Source organism: Canis lupus, chromosome 22 (assembly GCF_011100685.1).
Source record: "Canis lupus familiaris isolate Mischka breed German Shepherd chromosome 22, alternate assembly UU_Cfam_GSD_1.0, whole genome shotgun sequence".
In the NCBI taxonomy this organism is placed as follows: Eukaryota; Metazoa; Chordata; class Mammalia; order Carnivora; family Canidae; genus Canis; species Canis lupus.
The window spans coordinates 9,293,691-9,309,835 of NC_049243.1; the positions used below are offsets into that span (position 1 = coordinate 9,293,691).

The 16,145-nt window shown below is 44.4% G+C and overlaps 1 protein-coding gene across 5 annotated transcripts in view; it reads right to left on the reverse strand.

Moving 5' to 3' along the window:
• Positions 1–16,145, reverse strand: part of NAA16 (N-alpha-acetyltransferase 16, NatA auxiliary subunit) — an 82,913-nt gene that overhangs the window by 63,454 nt on the left and 3,314 nt on the right. For 2 of the 5 annotated variants that reach the window (XM_038569651.1, XM_038569650.1), the window contains exon 1: positions 10,902–11,003. The exons of 1 other annotated variant lie outside the window; for it this stretch is intronic. In XM_038569651.1, the coding sequence (XP_038425579.1) occupies positions 10,902–10,988 (87 nt within the window). In that variant the 5' untranslated portion in view covers positions 10,989–11,003. Of the gene's footprint in view, positions 1–568; positions 690–10,901; positions 11,004–16,145 lie in introns of those variants that run through there. 2 more of the 5 variants (XM_038569652.1, XM_038569653.1) reach the window with 1 other exon arrangement.

Below are 16,145 nucleotides of genomic sequence, written 5' to 3' on the forward strand. Positions count from 1 at the left end.
GCAGTCAATGAACAGCCGGCCGAGGAGGAAAAGAAACAGGAGGGAGGATGGGGGGGTCGCTCCCCGCGGAGGCCTCCCCTCCCCCCGGGGCGCGGAGAGGGCGCGGAGGGGGCGCGGGCGCAGAAGGGGCCCGGAGGGGGAGCAGAGGGAGCGCAGAGGGGGGCTCGGGGCGCGGAGGGGGCGCGGGGCGCAAAGGGGCCCGGAGGGGGAGCAGAGGGAGCGCAGAGGGGGCTCGGGGCGCGGAGGGGGCGCAGGGCGCGGAGGGGGCGCGGGGCGCAAAAGGGGCCCGGAAGGGGCGCAGAGGAGGCGCGGGGGGTTGCGGAAGGGGCGCGGAGCGGGCCGAGGCGGGGAGCCGGAGCGCGGAGGAGGCGTGCGGGGGACGCGGGGCGGGCCGCGGCGGGGAGCCGGGGCGCGGGGGGGCGCGGGGCGGCGCGGAGGGAGCGCGGGGCGGGCGGCGGCGGGGAGCCGGGGCGCGGGGCGCGGAGGTAAACAAAGCCCGGAGCCCGGGCGAGCGCAGCCCGCGCAGGCGCCGGCGCCCCGGGTGGGCCGCGCGGCCTCGGCCACTCACCAAGATGCGCTTGAAGAGGTTGCTCTCCTTGGGCGGCAGCTGCACGTTCGGCATCGCGGCCGCCGGGGAGGCCGGCTGCCCGGGCGCCGCGTTCCGTCCCGCGGGGGGGTCGGGGGGCACCGGAGCGCGCCGCTGCGGGGAGGCGGGCGGCGGCGGGTCAGTTCATGGCCCGGAGTCGGGGCCCGGGCAGGCGGCGGTGGGGGGAGCGCGACCCCGCAGCGGACCGGCGAGCGGCGGCTCCCTCGCGCGGCAAGATGGCAGCCGGGCCGGCCCCTCGGGCGGGGGGGCGGGGAGCGGGGGGCGGGGGGCGGGGCCGCTGTGCGCCTGCGCGGGGCTCCGGGCGGCGGAGGCGGCGCGAGGTGCGGAGCGCGGGGTCGCCGGGGTCGCGGGGTCGCGGGCACCTCGGGCTCCCCCCAGCACCCGCGTCCGCGCGAGTCCCCCCCCCGATCGAACTGTGCTCTGAGCGCCCTCGGCTCGGGCACCTGCGCGGTGCTGGGCTCGCCGCGAACTTGTGCTGCTTCTCTCCCCGCGCCTCCCTGCGCTGAGACTTTGGAGACAGAGAAGCCTCCTGTGTCTCCAAGCGCGACCAAAGACGCTCGGTCACTGAGCCGGCCTGCGAAGGGACTAATGCGAAAGTCTCATTGAAATGTCCGAAAAGGGCCAGCCCGGGTGGCTCAGCGGTTTAGCGCCGCCTGCAGCCCAGGGCCTGATCCTGGAGACCCGGGATCGAGTCCCACGTCGGGCTCCCGGCACGGAGCCTGCTTCTCTCTCTGCCTGCGTCTCTGCCTCCCTCTCTCTCTCTCTCTCTCTCTCTCTCTCTCTCTGTCTCTCATGAATAAATATAATAAAATCTTTAAAAAAAAAAAAGTCAGAAAAAAAGAGCCCCTGACATTGGCAGTGACGATTATGGTGGTGGGCGTGTGGGCCCCTGAGCCTCCAAGGCCACGTACCCTTCCCCTTCGTACAAGCCATGACCTAATAAGAGAATCCCAGGATCTCCCAACGCTGGGACTGTCCTACCTAAAGAGTGGTATAGTGATGGAGACGCGTGAGCCTAGAAAGATGCCCGATACACATCAATGAGCCCTGCAAGTGATGGAGCCTTAATATGAAGGACTATGTGAATATTAGGTGCATCAACTTATCCATAGCCACGTTCCGGATCTTGATTTGTGCGTATTTGTGTGACTACAGAGTGGTTGATACGTAATTGCATGTAACGGGCTGTAATCCAAGCCGGATTGGGGTTTATTTGAGCTTCTTTCCAGCCTGAGCTTATTTTATTTTATTTTATTTTATTTTATTTTATTTTATTTTACTTTATTTTATTATTTATGAGAGAGAGGAGTAGGGGCAGAGACATAGGCAGAGTGAGAAGCAGGCTCCATGCAAGGACCCCGATATGGGACTGGATCCTGGATCCTGGATCCTGGGATCACCACCTGAGCCAAAGGCAGGTGCTCAACCGCTGAGCCACCCAGGCGTCCCCCTCCAGCCTGAGTTTCTCTGCAGATGGAAGAAGCTTATCATAGGAGTCTTTTGAAGTATGGAAGTGGGGGGCATCCAACTCGCCAAGTCAGTGGATCCTGTGACTCTTGATGTCAGGGTTGTGAGTTCGAGCCCCAGGTTGGAGGTAATGATGACTTAAAAATATTTTAAATATATATTTTTTAATTAGAAAAAAACATTTAATATAGGGGCACCTGGGCAGCTCAGGGGTTGAGCATCTGCCTTTGGCTCAGGTGGTGATTCCAGAGTCCCCCAAATCGGGTCTCCCAGCAGGCTCCCCACAGGGAGCTTACTTCTCCATCTGCCTATGTCTCTGCCTCTCTGTGTCTCTCATGAATAAATAAATAAAATCTTTAAAAAGAAAAAGAAAAATTAAATAGAGACAGGACTGTTATTAAAAGGGGGGAGGTTCAGAAGGGCCTCTGTGTTCTGGACAAAGCATAGGCTCCTCGAGCTACTAGAGAGGAATGGGCAAGGAGAGCTTTATGGGAATTTAGCTGAGCTATACCTGAACTGGTTAGTGATCTTCTTCTAGACAAGGGAGCAGGGTGCTGAGAGCACCCTCCTATCCAACCACACCCATAGTTCTTACCCACCGCTTGTTCACCAAGCCTTTCCTAACTCCTGAAAATTCGTTGGCTCCCAATTTATCTACATTCTCAGGAGCCAAGGATTAATTGTGGGAAGAGCTGAAGGTCCAGTACTCCAGTCAGGCCATCCCCTGACTCTCACTGGACACGGACTTTTCTGAAATGTGCCTCATTCAGCCAGCTCAAGCTACTCACCACAAGGCCGATTTCAAAACGACAAATTGAAAAAAGAGAAGAGTGGAAAAAAGCATACTGCCAACTGTAAATATTTTGGAGGCAAGTAATGTTTATCTTTTATGAAAGTTTTCCATGGGCCTAGTACAGCCTGACTCATTACAAATCCATTAACTGTCCCCATTCTCTGTGGCAGCTGCCCAGATCTTCACCGTGGCTCTCCCCCACCCCTAAGTCAGGCAGCCCATCCTGCTCTTCATTTGCACTGTGCAGCTTCCTACCCACTGCCAACCCTTCTCACAGCCTCCCCAGCATTTCCCAGCAGTGCAAAGGAAACCTGCAATCCCAAACACTGGGTAGTTATAAATACTCATATTTAATATTTTCCTCATCTGCTTTGCCTGTCCCATGACGTGTAATGCCCCTAAGCCTGGTTGTCTACATTAGGGTGGGAATGACGGGAGAGGTGAAGACTTGAAAAGAATGCCAATAGTGAGTGCACCTGGGTGGCTCAGTTGGTTAAGTGTCTGACTCTTGGTTTCAACTCATGTTACAATCCAAAGGGTCATGAGATCCAGCCCCCCATCAGACTCAGCAAGGAGTCTGCTTGGGTTTCTCTCTCCCTCGTCCTCTGCCCCTCCCCTCCTGCCCCCCCCCACACACACACACTCTGTCTCTCTCTCTTTCTCAAATAAATAGATAAATCCTAAAAAAAAAAAAAAAAAAAGAATGTCAGTAGTGTTGCTGATAGTTGTCAGCGTAAGCTTTAGAGTGTATAAAGGATGTAATGTATGCACAGTCAGAAAGCCTGGGCTAGCCAGGGGCTATAATTTTATTACTGACTTCCTGTTTAGTCTGGAGCAAATCTTATTTCTACCTTTCAACATTAGATGAGGCTATAATAACATTATTATAATCTTTCACGGCCAGATTGTGTGAATGTAATGCTTAATCATTTCTAAAGCCCATGGCGGGTGGCAGAACATACACAGTGTAAATCTGAGTTTGCTGTCTCTCAGAAAGAATGCTGAAGCCCTGTTATGGACATTGTGGGCCTCCACCCAAATGTTGCTTCCTGGTGCTTCAGACAGAGTGTACCTCCTTTAGAATTATGCACGAAGTCCAATAATAATAACAACATCTATGAAGACCTTTTTACGTATATGATATGAGCCAGTGATTCTCTTGCTAAGCTCAGTAGACCCAAGGATAAAAGAATCTAGAAAAGGATGTCCTCCACCCCATATACACAGCATACCTCACAGAGCCAGCTGACAGGTTAAAATCAAGTAGTTTGCTGCAATTCCTACAACCACTTTAACCATGTAATTGAAGGCTGATGGGAAAAGAATTCATCAGCTTGCATAATGCGTAGTACCCCAGATCCCCTCATCTGGGTACCCAGGTCTAGTACCCCAGATCCCCTCTTGTCTTTCTTCCTTGCTCTCGTTTTGGAGAAAGCAAGAGTAGTACTTCATTCCTTCCTGGGACTCTAGATCCCATGTCCTTTTGTGTTTCCTGAGCTTTTTTATTCATCAGTTGCTCCCCCTGCCATTTGCATTTTATCCCTCCTTATATAGCTTGTATTCCAAGGGGAGGGGACAGACAAGCGTAAAGAAACAAGATCCTTCCAGACTGGGAAGTCCTAGCAAGGAACTAAACCAAGGTCATGCGAGGGCAGTGGGGCTTGAGGGAAGGACTACTTTAAACCAAGTACTCAGGAGTGATCTCTGGGGAGGTGATAACATGTGAACAGACCTGCAGAATGAGAAGTGAGTTAACAAGTAAAAAGCTGGGACCGTATATTCTAGCTGAAGGGACCCACATGCACATGCCCTAATGCGGGGACAAGATGCACACGGTCAAGGCATAAAAGGGACAGGTAAGAACTTCAGGTTCAAGGAGGTGACTGCTGTGTGTGAGAGGGAAAGCGGTATACAGTTGAAAATGTAGGCCGGCTTGTGCAGGGGTGGCCACCTCAGGCAATGTGGTTTGGTTTGGTCCTAAGTTCAGCAGGAAGCCATCGAAGCTCTTTAAGCAGGAAAGTGGCATGGTCTGATTTATTTTTTAAGAGGTCACTCTTGGGGTGTCTGGGTGGCACAGTCAGTTAAGTGTCTGATTCTTGGTTTCCACTCAGGTCATGATTTTGGGGTCAGGGGATCAAGCCCCATGTTGGGCTATATGTTCAGCACAGAGTCTGCTTAAGATTCTCTCTCCCTTTCTCTCTGCCCCTCCTCTTGCTCACATGTGTGCAGCACATGCTCTCTCTCTCTCTCTCTCTCTCTCTCAAATAACATCTTAAAAAAATAAAAAATAAAATAAAAGGTCACTCTGCGGATGCCTGACTGGCTCAGTCCATAGAACATGCAATTCTTGATCTCGAGTTCAAGCCCCACATTGGGCATAAAGCCTACTTAACACACACACACACACACACACACACAATTAAAAGTCACTCTGACTACCTATGAAAAATAGACAAGAAATATAATGTGGTTCCTTCTGGGAGAGTGGCAACTCTATTTGTTAAGATTTGGCTTCTGCCTTCTATAGTCTTCTAGAAATGTCTGAAATCTCAAGAATGCATTTGTTTAATACTTAATTACTGACCATAATGTGACAGGCAGTCTTTTTTTTTTTTTTTTTTAAGATTTTATTTTTTCATGAGAGACACAGAGAGAAAGGTAGAGACATAGACAGAGGGAGAAGCAGGCTCCATGCAGGGAGCCCGATGTGGGACTCGATTCTGGGGCTCCAGGATCATGACCTGAGCTAAAGGCAGACATTCAATCACTGAGCCACCCAGGTGCCTAACAGGCAGTCTTCTAACAAATCTACCCTCATGAAGCTTACATGTTAAGGATCACCTAGCGGCCAACTCTAAAGATTTTTTTTTTCTTAAGTACACAGTGGGCCACCCCATCCTTAACTTTTCTGCCTTAGGTTACCAAGACTCTGAAGAGTCCTGGGTTTCCTCCTCTTCCCATTCTGTGGGTCCTCCATCAACTCTTTTCCAAAGTGTTGGTTGTCTAGACAACTCTGCTTTCCTTTTCAACATCAGCAATAAAATGCGTTCATTGAGGTCCTGCTACTCACCAGCAAAACTAGCAGAATAAAAAAAAACTAGCAGAATTAATAAATCTTTCTGCTCCTATAGCTTCCACTATTAGCACCAAGCCGAATTTAAATCTGTCTCTAGTTTCAAGCCTTCTTTTGATCTCCTAGCCTTTATTCCCACTTGTTTGTGAAATAGCTCCATCTACAGGTCTTTCAAGCATTTCCTACTTGGACATTAAACTAAAACTTACCTTCCTATCAAATCAGTCGGAGTCCTGACATCTCTACCTTGTTAACGACAGCACTCCTGTAGTTAAAATTCTCTGATCATCTTTGACTCTTCTTCATTATTCTCCACATCCATGTTGCCTAGTCATAAAGACACCAGGTATGTCATGTTCTTCCATTCCTCCCCTGCTTTCCATTCCCTCTCCACCTTAAAACTAAATACTGCAAAAACCTCATAACTGGTGCCTCACTTTCAGACTCTTTTTTTTTTAAAGATTTTATTTATTTATTCATGACAGACACAGAAAGAGAGAGAGGCAGAGACACAGGCAGAAGGAGAAGCAGGCTCCATGCAGGGAGCCTGACATGGGACTCGATCCTTGGTCTCCAGGATCACACCCTGGGCTGAAGACAACGCCAAACCACTAGGCCACCAGGGCTACCCCAGACTCTTTATTTCATTTTGTACATTGCCTCTAGACATGTCAATATGCCATTTCTATCCAAAACTCTAAATGGGTCTCTCAGTGTATCAAAACTTTTTTCAGTGTATCAAAACTTTCAATGGCTCCCCATTATCTAGAATTCAGTCTGTTCCAGATTTTTCTTTCCCTTTGCTCTTACAAGTACCTTATATAGAAGGGGAACCAGTGGCTATAACAGGTCCAATATTTTCTAAACTCCATACTCTTGCTTCACCTGATAATTAAAGATTGTTCATTCAGTGCCTGAATATGTTTTTTTTTAAATCCTTCATCTCAAGTGTCATGACCTTCATAAAATCTTCCAAGTCCTTTCAGTGGCTCTGATCTCTCTTTTCCAGGAATTTATATAGCACTTTGTCCTTCTTTTATGCCTTTGTCTTACTGTTTTATGTTTTATAAGCTGTAAGTTGTATGAAGGCAATGGTTCTCAACATTGGCTGCACTTTTGTATCACCTTAAAGAACTTAAAAAACTGATGCCCTGTCCTACTTCCAGAAATACTGATTCAGTTAGGGAGGGGTGATGTTGGGTTTTTAAAAAGATATTCCCCTCCAAAAAATAAAATAAATAAAAAATAAAATAAGTACTCCCAGATGATCATACCCATACCAATGTACAACCAGGTTGAGAACCACTGGTTCAAGGCATTCCATCCGAATCCAGGTTTAAACATGCCTCCCATTTGTCTTAAGGTTAAATTTAGATAAGGCACAACAACAAACAAAAGACCCTTATCACCAAAATTCAGTTTGGAACCCTAGGGAAAAGTTGCAAATTGCTGATGGGCCCACAAACAGTAGATGTAGTCTAGAATTGGCATCATTTAAAGTCCCTGGATCAGCACAGAAACATCATGACACAAGAGTTCTCTCAAAACCATCACCATCAACAATTACCTCACTTCTGTTGCATTAGTGTTTATTTGTATTTGGCTCTCTGCTTTCTCTACAAACTACTCCTACTACTGTTCTCTGTGCCATACTTTCCACTGAGCTTCATTCTCAACCCCTTTATGGAACACTCTCTTCCTCCTCATTTTAACTGCTATCCAACATTTCACCAAGGACCTTGTCTCTCATTTTGCATCTTCCTCTCCTCACATGCAGTAGGTGTTGGTGGGGGGAGTATCAGCATTTTTTCCCATCCCACCGCCTCTCCCAAATCATAAGACTTCACCTTCATTTAAGGAAAAGAAAATTTATTTTGAGTCTATACCTACCTGCTCTGTCATTCTCTTCTCCTTTTCATCTTAGCCATTTTTCTTCATTCACTCATTTGCCAAGTGGCAAGAGTTGTCCCTTCAACTTCACTCATAGTATCCATCTACTATGATTCCAATATCCATATGGATGATTCAAAACCCTAGCCTTTGATAAACTTGGTACACCTAGGCAATGGAATATTATTCTTCACTGAAAAGTAATGAGCTATTGAGCCATGAAAAGACATAGAAGAATCTTAAATGCATATTACTAAGTGAAAGAAGCCAATCTGGAAAGGCTGCACACTATATGATTCCAACTATATGACATTCCAGAAAAGATGAAACTATGGAGACAGCAAAAAGATCCATGATTGCCAAGGGTTAGGGGAGGGAGGGATATATAAATGGAGTACAGAGGATTTTTAGGGCAGTGAAATTATTCTGTATGATACTATAATGGTAGATACATGTCATTATACATTTTTCAAAACCTAGAGGGTTTTTTGTTGTTGCTTTTTTCTAAGGAAGAAGTTATTTTATTTATTTTAGAGAGAGGAGGAGGAACAGAGAAAGAGGGAGAGAGAAAATCTTGAACAAGCTCCACACCCAGCACAGAGCCCAATGCAGAGCTCTATCTCACAAGCCTGAGATCATCACCTGAGCGGAAGTCAAGAGTCAGGATGCTTAACTGATTGAGCTGCCCAGGTGCCCCTCAAAACCTAGAGGGTTTTGACTAGATTTTGAATCAGTAATACTTGCCTTACCTCTCAAATCAGAAATTCTGGAAATCTACTATCTTATTTTTCTAATTATTTTTTAAATTGCAAGAGATTTGTCAATATTCATTTCTGTCTCCAATGTTCTTTTAACTCCAAGAAGACTTCCTACAGTAGATGTGGCATACTTGTTATTGGAGATGAGATCCCAGCTTGTGATATTAGTAGCCTGTCAGTGTAACATTGAGAGAAGTCTCTTTGCCATTGCATTGAAGCTCCAGCATCCTGCCTTCAGCATAAAGCCAAGAGCTATAGCTCTCAGAGGGTTGTTCTATATACATCTATAATTTCTGATGATAGTGACTCCAATCAGATTCTTTTGGGGACAACCCATGTTTTGATGACAATTTCCTTTAAAAAAAAAGATTTATTTATTTATTCATGAGAGACACACAGAGAGAAAGGCTTCATGCAAGGAGCCCGATGTGGGACTCGATCCCAGGACTCCAGGACCATACCCAGGTCCAGGGCTTAAGGCAGATGCTCAACCACTGAACCACCCAGGTGTCCCTGATGACAATTTCTTATCGTTCTTTCAGTAGACATTTGTTGATTCCTTTGTAAGTGACATTCACTCTTTAAGATGCAGGGGATCTAGGCTAATTCGTTCACTCTTCTATCCTCTGTACACCTATTCTTCAACTACATCTAATTTGCCAATGTCTGGATCACACCATTATCTCCCCGTCTATTCACTCATTAACCTACAGTGGTTGAGCACCCATCTGCACTCATTATTTTCTTCATTTGTCTCTTTTCAGCAAAAACAGTGCCTTTGGCCTAGCAGAATTAACTCCTCCCTCTGTGCTTAGAAGGGAATACATTTCTACCTTCTTTGGAGACTTTCCTACTCTCTCCTTATTCTCTCTTCTCTTCTTAATTACTGTAATCATTTAGAGGGACCTGGCTGGCTCAGTCAGTAGAACACATGACTCTTGATCTTGGAGTTATGAGTTTGAGCCCCATGTTAGGGGTACAGACTACTTAAATAAATAAATTAGCATAATCATTTCATAATAACTGTTATTGAACACTTACTCTGTGCTAGGCATTATACGTAATATGCTATTTTGTATTTAATCCTCATGAAAACCCTATGAAAAAAATACTATTATCTTTTACAAATGAGAATTGAAGTTTTAAAAGAAGTAAATTTGCACTAAATTACAAAACTGAGAAGTAAAGGCCATCTTGCCAAAGCCTTTGCACTTAGCCACTATGCTAAACTGCCTCTTGCAGCATACTAGCTAGTTTCCATGGATCCTCCTTGACCAGCTTCTTTCAATTCATTTTCTGCACAGCTGCCAAGAGAGCCTGCATTAATGTCTTACTGCTGCTATAACAAATTACTACACATATTGTGGCTTAAAGCAACGCAGATTTAGTATCTTAAAGTCCTGGAGGTCAGATGTCTGTAACATGTCTGCAGGACTATGTTCCTTTTGGAGGCTCTAGCAGAGAACTCCTTTCCTTACCTTTCGCAGCTTCTCGAAGTCTACATTTGTGAGATTATGGCCCTTTTATCCATTTTTCAAAGCCAACACCATAGATTCTCTCTCCTCTGACCTTCCTCCTCACATCTTCACTCTATCTCCACAGCCTCTCTCATAAGGACTCGTGATTACATGCACCGAGATAATGCAGGATAGTCTCCCTATCTCAAGATCCTTAACTTCATCACATCTGCAGAGTCCCTTTTTGCCATATGAGATAACACATTCACAGATTCTGGGGATTAGGATGTGAACATATTGCCAAGAAGCAGGGCATCATTCAGTCTACCGTGTGATCTTGGTAAACTAATGACACGTATGTCTTCAAATCCTTCCAAGTCTTTCAGGGGAAAGCTGAGCCTCTTTATCTAGGCATGGAAAGCCTTTTATGATTTGGTTCCTGCCTGTCTTTATAACCTCATGTCTCACCACAGAGCCAGACCACACTATTTGTCATTCTCAAATTCTCAATATGTATCTGTGATGTCCTTCCTATCTGTGTCTAACTAACTCCAACTTATCCTTCAAAACTCAGGTTAATGGGATGCCTGGGTGGTTCAGCAGTTGAGCGTCTGCCTTTGGCTCAGGGCATGATCCTGGAGTCCCAGGATTGAGTCCCACAACAGGCTCCCTGCATGGAGCCTGCTTCTCCCTCTATGTCTCTGCCTCTCTGTCTCTCTGTATCCTTCATGAATAAATAAATAAAATCTTAAAAAAAAAAAAACTCAGGTTAAACATCATCTTGCAGAAGCCATCCCTGCTCACTACTCTGATGTATTTGCGCCTCCTTCACATTCTCAAAACACTCAGTACTCACCTCTAATATGGCACTCTTCACACTATGAAGTTGCCAACTTACTTGTCCATTTCCTCCATTGGATTGAAGTTCCTCTAGACAAACCATGAGAGATTCCTAATTCTGGGAAAAAAACAAAGAGTTGCAGAAAGGGAGGTGGGTGAGGGGCAAGGGTAACTGGGTGACAAGCATTAAGTAGGGCACATGATGAGATAAGCACTGGGTATTATACTATATGTTGGCAAATTAAATTTAAATAAAAAAATTAAATTAAAAAATTGAAGTCCCTCTGGATTGGACACCATGTCTTATTTGACTGTGTATTCTCTGTGCTTTACAGTTGGTGCTCAAAAATTTTTGTTGAATTAATCATCTTCCTGTAGCACACAGCAGAGAATCTGACATATAGCAGAAAGTCAAAAACATATTAGTTAAATGGAACTACAGTTGGCTTTTTAAAAATATTCATTTATTTATTAGAGAGAGAGATAGAGAATGAGCAACGGGAGGAACAAAGAGAGAGGGTGAAAACCAGACTCCCCACTGAGCAAGGAGTGTGGCCCTATCGAGACCCTGAGATCATGACCTGAGCTGAAACCAGGGGTCAGCCACTTAACCGACTGAGCCACTCAAGCACCCCAAAGTGTGGCTGTTTATACTTCCTCAAGAATAGAAAGATAGGGCAGCCCGGTGGCTCAGTGGTTTAGAGCCACCTTCAGCCCAGGACGTGATCCTGGAGACCCTGGATCGAGTCCCAGGTCAGACCCTCTGTGAAGAGCCTGCTTCTCCCTCTGCCTGTGTCTCTGCCTCTCTCTCTCTCTCTCTCTCTGTCTCTCATGAATAAATAAATAAAATCTTTTAAAAAATAGAAAGATAACATATCATCTTATGCAAAAGATATTCAGAATTTGGGATTTGTATCCTGTTCCCCAAAACTGTAAAATCCAATGTGAACATTACACTGCCAAGTATAATAAAAGGAAACATTTAACAGCATCGCAAGAGATGTAATTGAGATTACATAGGAGCTCAAAGGGAGGCAGAACTAACTGTGATTAGGTGGATGAGCTAATCTATAAAAGATAATGACAGCAGGAGTGATGTCTGTTCTCACCATTGAACTCCTAGCACTTAGCAGCATGCTTAGCACATAGTAGGTATTTGATACATGCCTGTTTGATGAAGACAATGAATTGCACTCCAAACAGAGAAATTAGTTTGGTGAAGAAAAACCATGAGGCTCTGAAATGGGAGCCTCATGGCTCCCATTTGGGACAGTCCTGCAGAGTGGACTATTTCCCCTTGCCTTTGAGCTATTTTATAACTCTTTAAGTCATAGAAAACTGCTAACAATACAAACGATTCTTGTCCCTAACAAAGCAAATTATGTATGATGGCAGTGCAAATTATAATTTCCTTGTGTTTTTCCATCTTTTTTTTTTTTAAGATTTTGTTTTTAAGTCATCTCTACACCCAACGAGAGGGGCTCGCACTTAACAATCCCAAGACCAAGAGTCACATGCTCTACCAAGTAAGCCAGCCAAACACCTCAAGTTTTTCATCTTTGAAACAAATTATTTTGGTCTTCCTCGTGGCATACTTATATCTTCCCTTGAGATTTTTCTTTAGTTATAACATCCTTCATTCATAATTAATTAAAAATTTTAACAGGTGTACATCTCATATCTGTACAAGGATCACAGTTGTACCTTAAAAGATATCATTTAGCAATATGGACAAAAAGACAAGTTTGAAAGTGTGTTTTGGGGAAATAAAGAGTCATGTAGTTGAGCCAAAACATGAGGTTCTTGGAGGATATCATGATAGAAGAAGGGCTAGATTGGGATCAGATGGTGCAGACCTTGGCAGTGTGTGTGTGTGTGTGTGTGTAGGGGGATGCATCATTAAGTGAAACAGAAAACAGAAGACGGAAGCAAGGACATGGTGCAGCTCGGCTGTCTTGCTTTAATTCCTTTTGGCCAATATACTGTCCCTTGTGCACAACTTAGAGCAAGTCATCTAGCTATGCTGTGCCTGTTTCCTAAACTAGGCTTTGCAATAGAACTGATGACACAGGGCTGTTGTAAAGATTGAGTGAGTTAGTTCAATTAAGACATTTAGAGCATTACCTGGTAAAGAATAAGTACTCAGTGAATATCAACCACGATATTATTGTGCCAGTTTATGGCTCTTTGTCTGAAGTACTTGGGTGCACATGTTTTCAAACCAAAATGTTCTGGATTTAGAAAGGAAAATGTGTACACTGCATGTGGTGTAAGACTCTCAGTGGGATCTGGGGTAGCACCCTGTAATCCAATACATAAATATTTCTCCAGGAAAGTATATGGGTACTTATTCCAAGTGAGAGAAATAGAGGTGTAAGTAGCCTCACAACAGTCCAACTCAGGATTGCCTGCGATATTGGTGTGGATTAGGCGAGGTTTGTCCCTCAAATAATTTGCCAAATGGTCAGTTTTCAGAGATTTTTGAATTGAAAATAAGGGTTTCAGAGCTTTTGGGACTTGGGGATTGCAGATAACTGTTATATCACTAAAGTAAGAAAAGATCAGATTGATATCGTATTTGGAAATCCTAGAAATTGTTCAGAAAGTAAGCTTTTGAATTTGATCCCCTTCCCACTCTGGCAAAGTTTTCATTTTTCCTTTTACAACTTTCAAAACAGTAGTGGAGGTCAAGTTTTGTAACCAAACTCAAGGAGTTCACTGCTTTTGGTGCATTAAATTGAACATGACCCAAAGAAGTGGCAAAAGTAAAGAACTTCTTATGACTTGTTACAAGTAAGAAGACAGGGAGATAGCTCTCAAAGCACTGTCTCCCCCATGGGATTAGTACAGGAAGCTTGAATCCAGTCTATCAGGGACAGGGAGCTTGCAGAGGCACTCTGGTTCCATTGAGCATGAGGCATTGATTTTTTGTTGTTGTTGTTCAAAAAAATGGCAGAAAAATCCACCCATAGGGAGATATTAACATTTGCACCTCCCCTTGGAAGTATCTAACCCCCCCATAAAGTAATTTTGCTCCCAAAATTTGAATCTGAATCTGATGATGCCAGTGATCATGCCAGTTTATGGGAAATGCAGGTAACAAAGGAACATGATAAACATTGCAACACAATGCTAGGAAAATCCAGACTCTGTGAAACTCCTCAAGGCAAAAGATCTGATTTCTTCAACAAATATATTGCAAGGGGGAAAACAGGGGAACCTATAGATTAAAACAAATAAAAAATGCAGCAAGAAATTGCAATATAAGGAACTTACTTGAATACCAGTATGAACAAACTGCCAAAGAGAAAAAGAGAAAAATCTACAGGGAGAGAATGTGAACATGAACTAGGTATTTGATAACATTAGGAAGCCATTTTTAGTCTTGGGAGGTGCTTATATTTCTTTTTTTTTTAAAGATTTATTTATTTATTCATGAGAGACAGAGAGAGAGAGAGAGAGAGAGAGAGAAGCAGAGACCTAGGCAGAGGGAGAAGCAGGCTCCATGCAGAGAGCCCAATGCGGGACTTGATCTTGGATCCTGGGATCAGGCCTTGAGCCAAAGGCAGACGCTCAGCCGCTGAGCCACCCAGGCGTCCTGGGAGGTGATTATATTTCTTAAAAGTCTTTATCTTCTGGAGCTACATACTAAAATATTTACAGATGAAAAGATATGATGTTTTGTAATGCTTCAAAGTAATCCAGTGAGGATGGGGAGTAGGAAGAAGGAGGAGGACAGGTGAAACCCTGCATCGATAACTTGAGAATTTGTGACTGGTGCATGGAGGTTCTATTATACGGTTCTATTTTCAAACACGTTTGAAAACTGTTGTAATAAAATGGGAAGGAATGGAAAGATATATATCTACATATACACACACTGTAGCTTTCCTGCATGTAGACTACTTTGGATCTAAGTTGGAAAAGTCAATAGTTATAAAGGGTATTTGAATATCACTGTTGGGAGAAAAAGACAGGAAAATAAAACTTTCTGAAACAAGTAATTGAAAGTATACAATTCAAAACCGAAGCAAAGGATTTAAGAAAAATATTTAGCCTGAAATTTAGGATGACATATAGAAGGGATGAAATCACCAAGGCATTTTAGGAGAATTTGTCAAAGCTGACTACAACCCAGGCTCATACCAGTTTAGGGTGGAATAAAGGGATTTTCCAAGATCAGTTGGTCTTTGACCTGCTTTTGCTTTTTTTTCTTTTCTTTTCTTTTTTTTTTTTTTTTTTAGTAAAAGGAAAAGAGGAGGTTGCCTTCTCTTAAACATAGGACTGAAAATAATGAGCGATCTAGTTTCCAATAATGCCAGCAGGTGGCGCATTTTTGGCTAACCCCCCCCCCCAACCCCAGCTAAGAAAAATTTGAGAACCAGTGTGAATATATGAAAATAAGAAATGCTGCCTTTTCATCCTTCACATTCTGCTTCTTTCTGGGAAAACATTTTACAAGAATACAAGTAGAATAATCTTTGTTTTGCTATTTCTTTTCCACCTTTGCCGGGGCTTGAATTTTGTATTAAATAAAGAATTCCTGCTTTCACTTTTTCTTTAATAAAATATCACTGATTAAAACCCCAAGTGGCTGCCGATCTTCACATTGTGGAATGCCTGAAGATGTGGTCTAGGCCCTAAACTCCAGTGAGCCAGAAAGCCAAGGTGCGTTTCACAGCGTGGGATGACCCATGGTGTCTTTTGGCTTGTGTCCTGGGATTGTATGTTAATTTCAGCGCCTCTGAAAATTTCCCAGATGCGACCAAAGGTTTCAACTTAGCCTGGAATGATCTCAACACCCACCCTGGTCCAGCTCCCTAAAGAATATCCAGTGCTGAGGAAGCTGGAATGTCTGCTTCCCTTAGGGAAAGCCCTAAGTGGATGCTTTTTGATGTGAATCCCTGCAGCAGGACACAACTCAACCTTCTGTTAGACACAAGGGTGTCCTCAGAATCTTTAAAACAATTTGGAGGTCTCTGAGAAGAAGCTAAGTGAAAATTCCCATTCTCCACCCCTTTGGAATTTGGGCTAAGTTTGCTGTAAATGAGTCTGAAAAACAGCTGTAGGGGATCCCTGGGTGGCTCAGCGATTTAGCGCCTGCCTTTGGCCCAGGGCGTGATCCTGAAGACCCGGGATCGAGTCCTGTGTTGGGCTCCCTGCATGGACCCTGCTTCTCCCTCTGCCTGTGTCTCTGCCTTTTTCTCTCTCTCTACATCTATCATGAATAAATAAATAAAATCTTAAAAAAAAAAAGAAA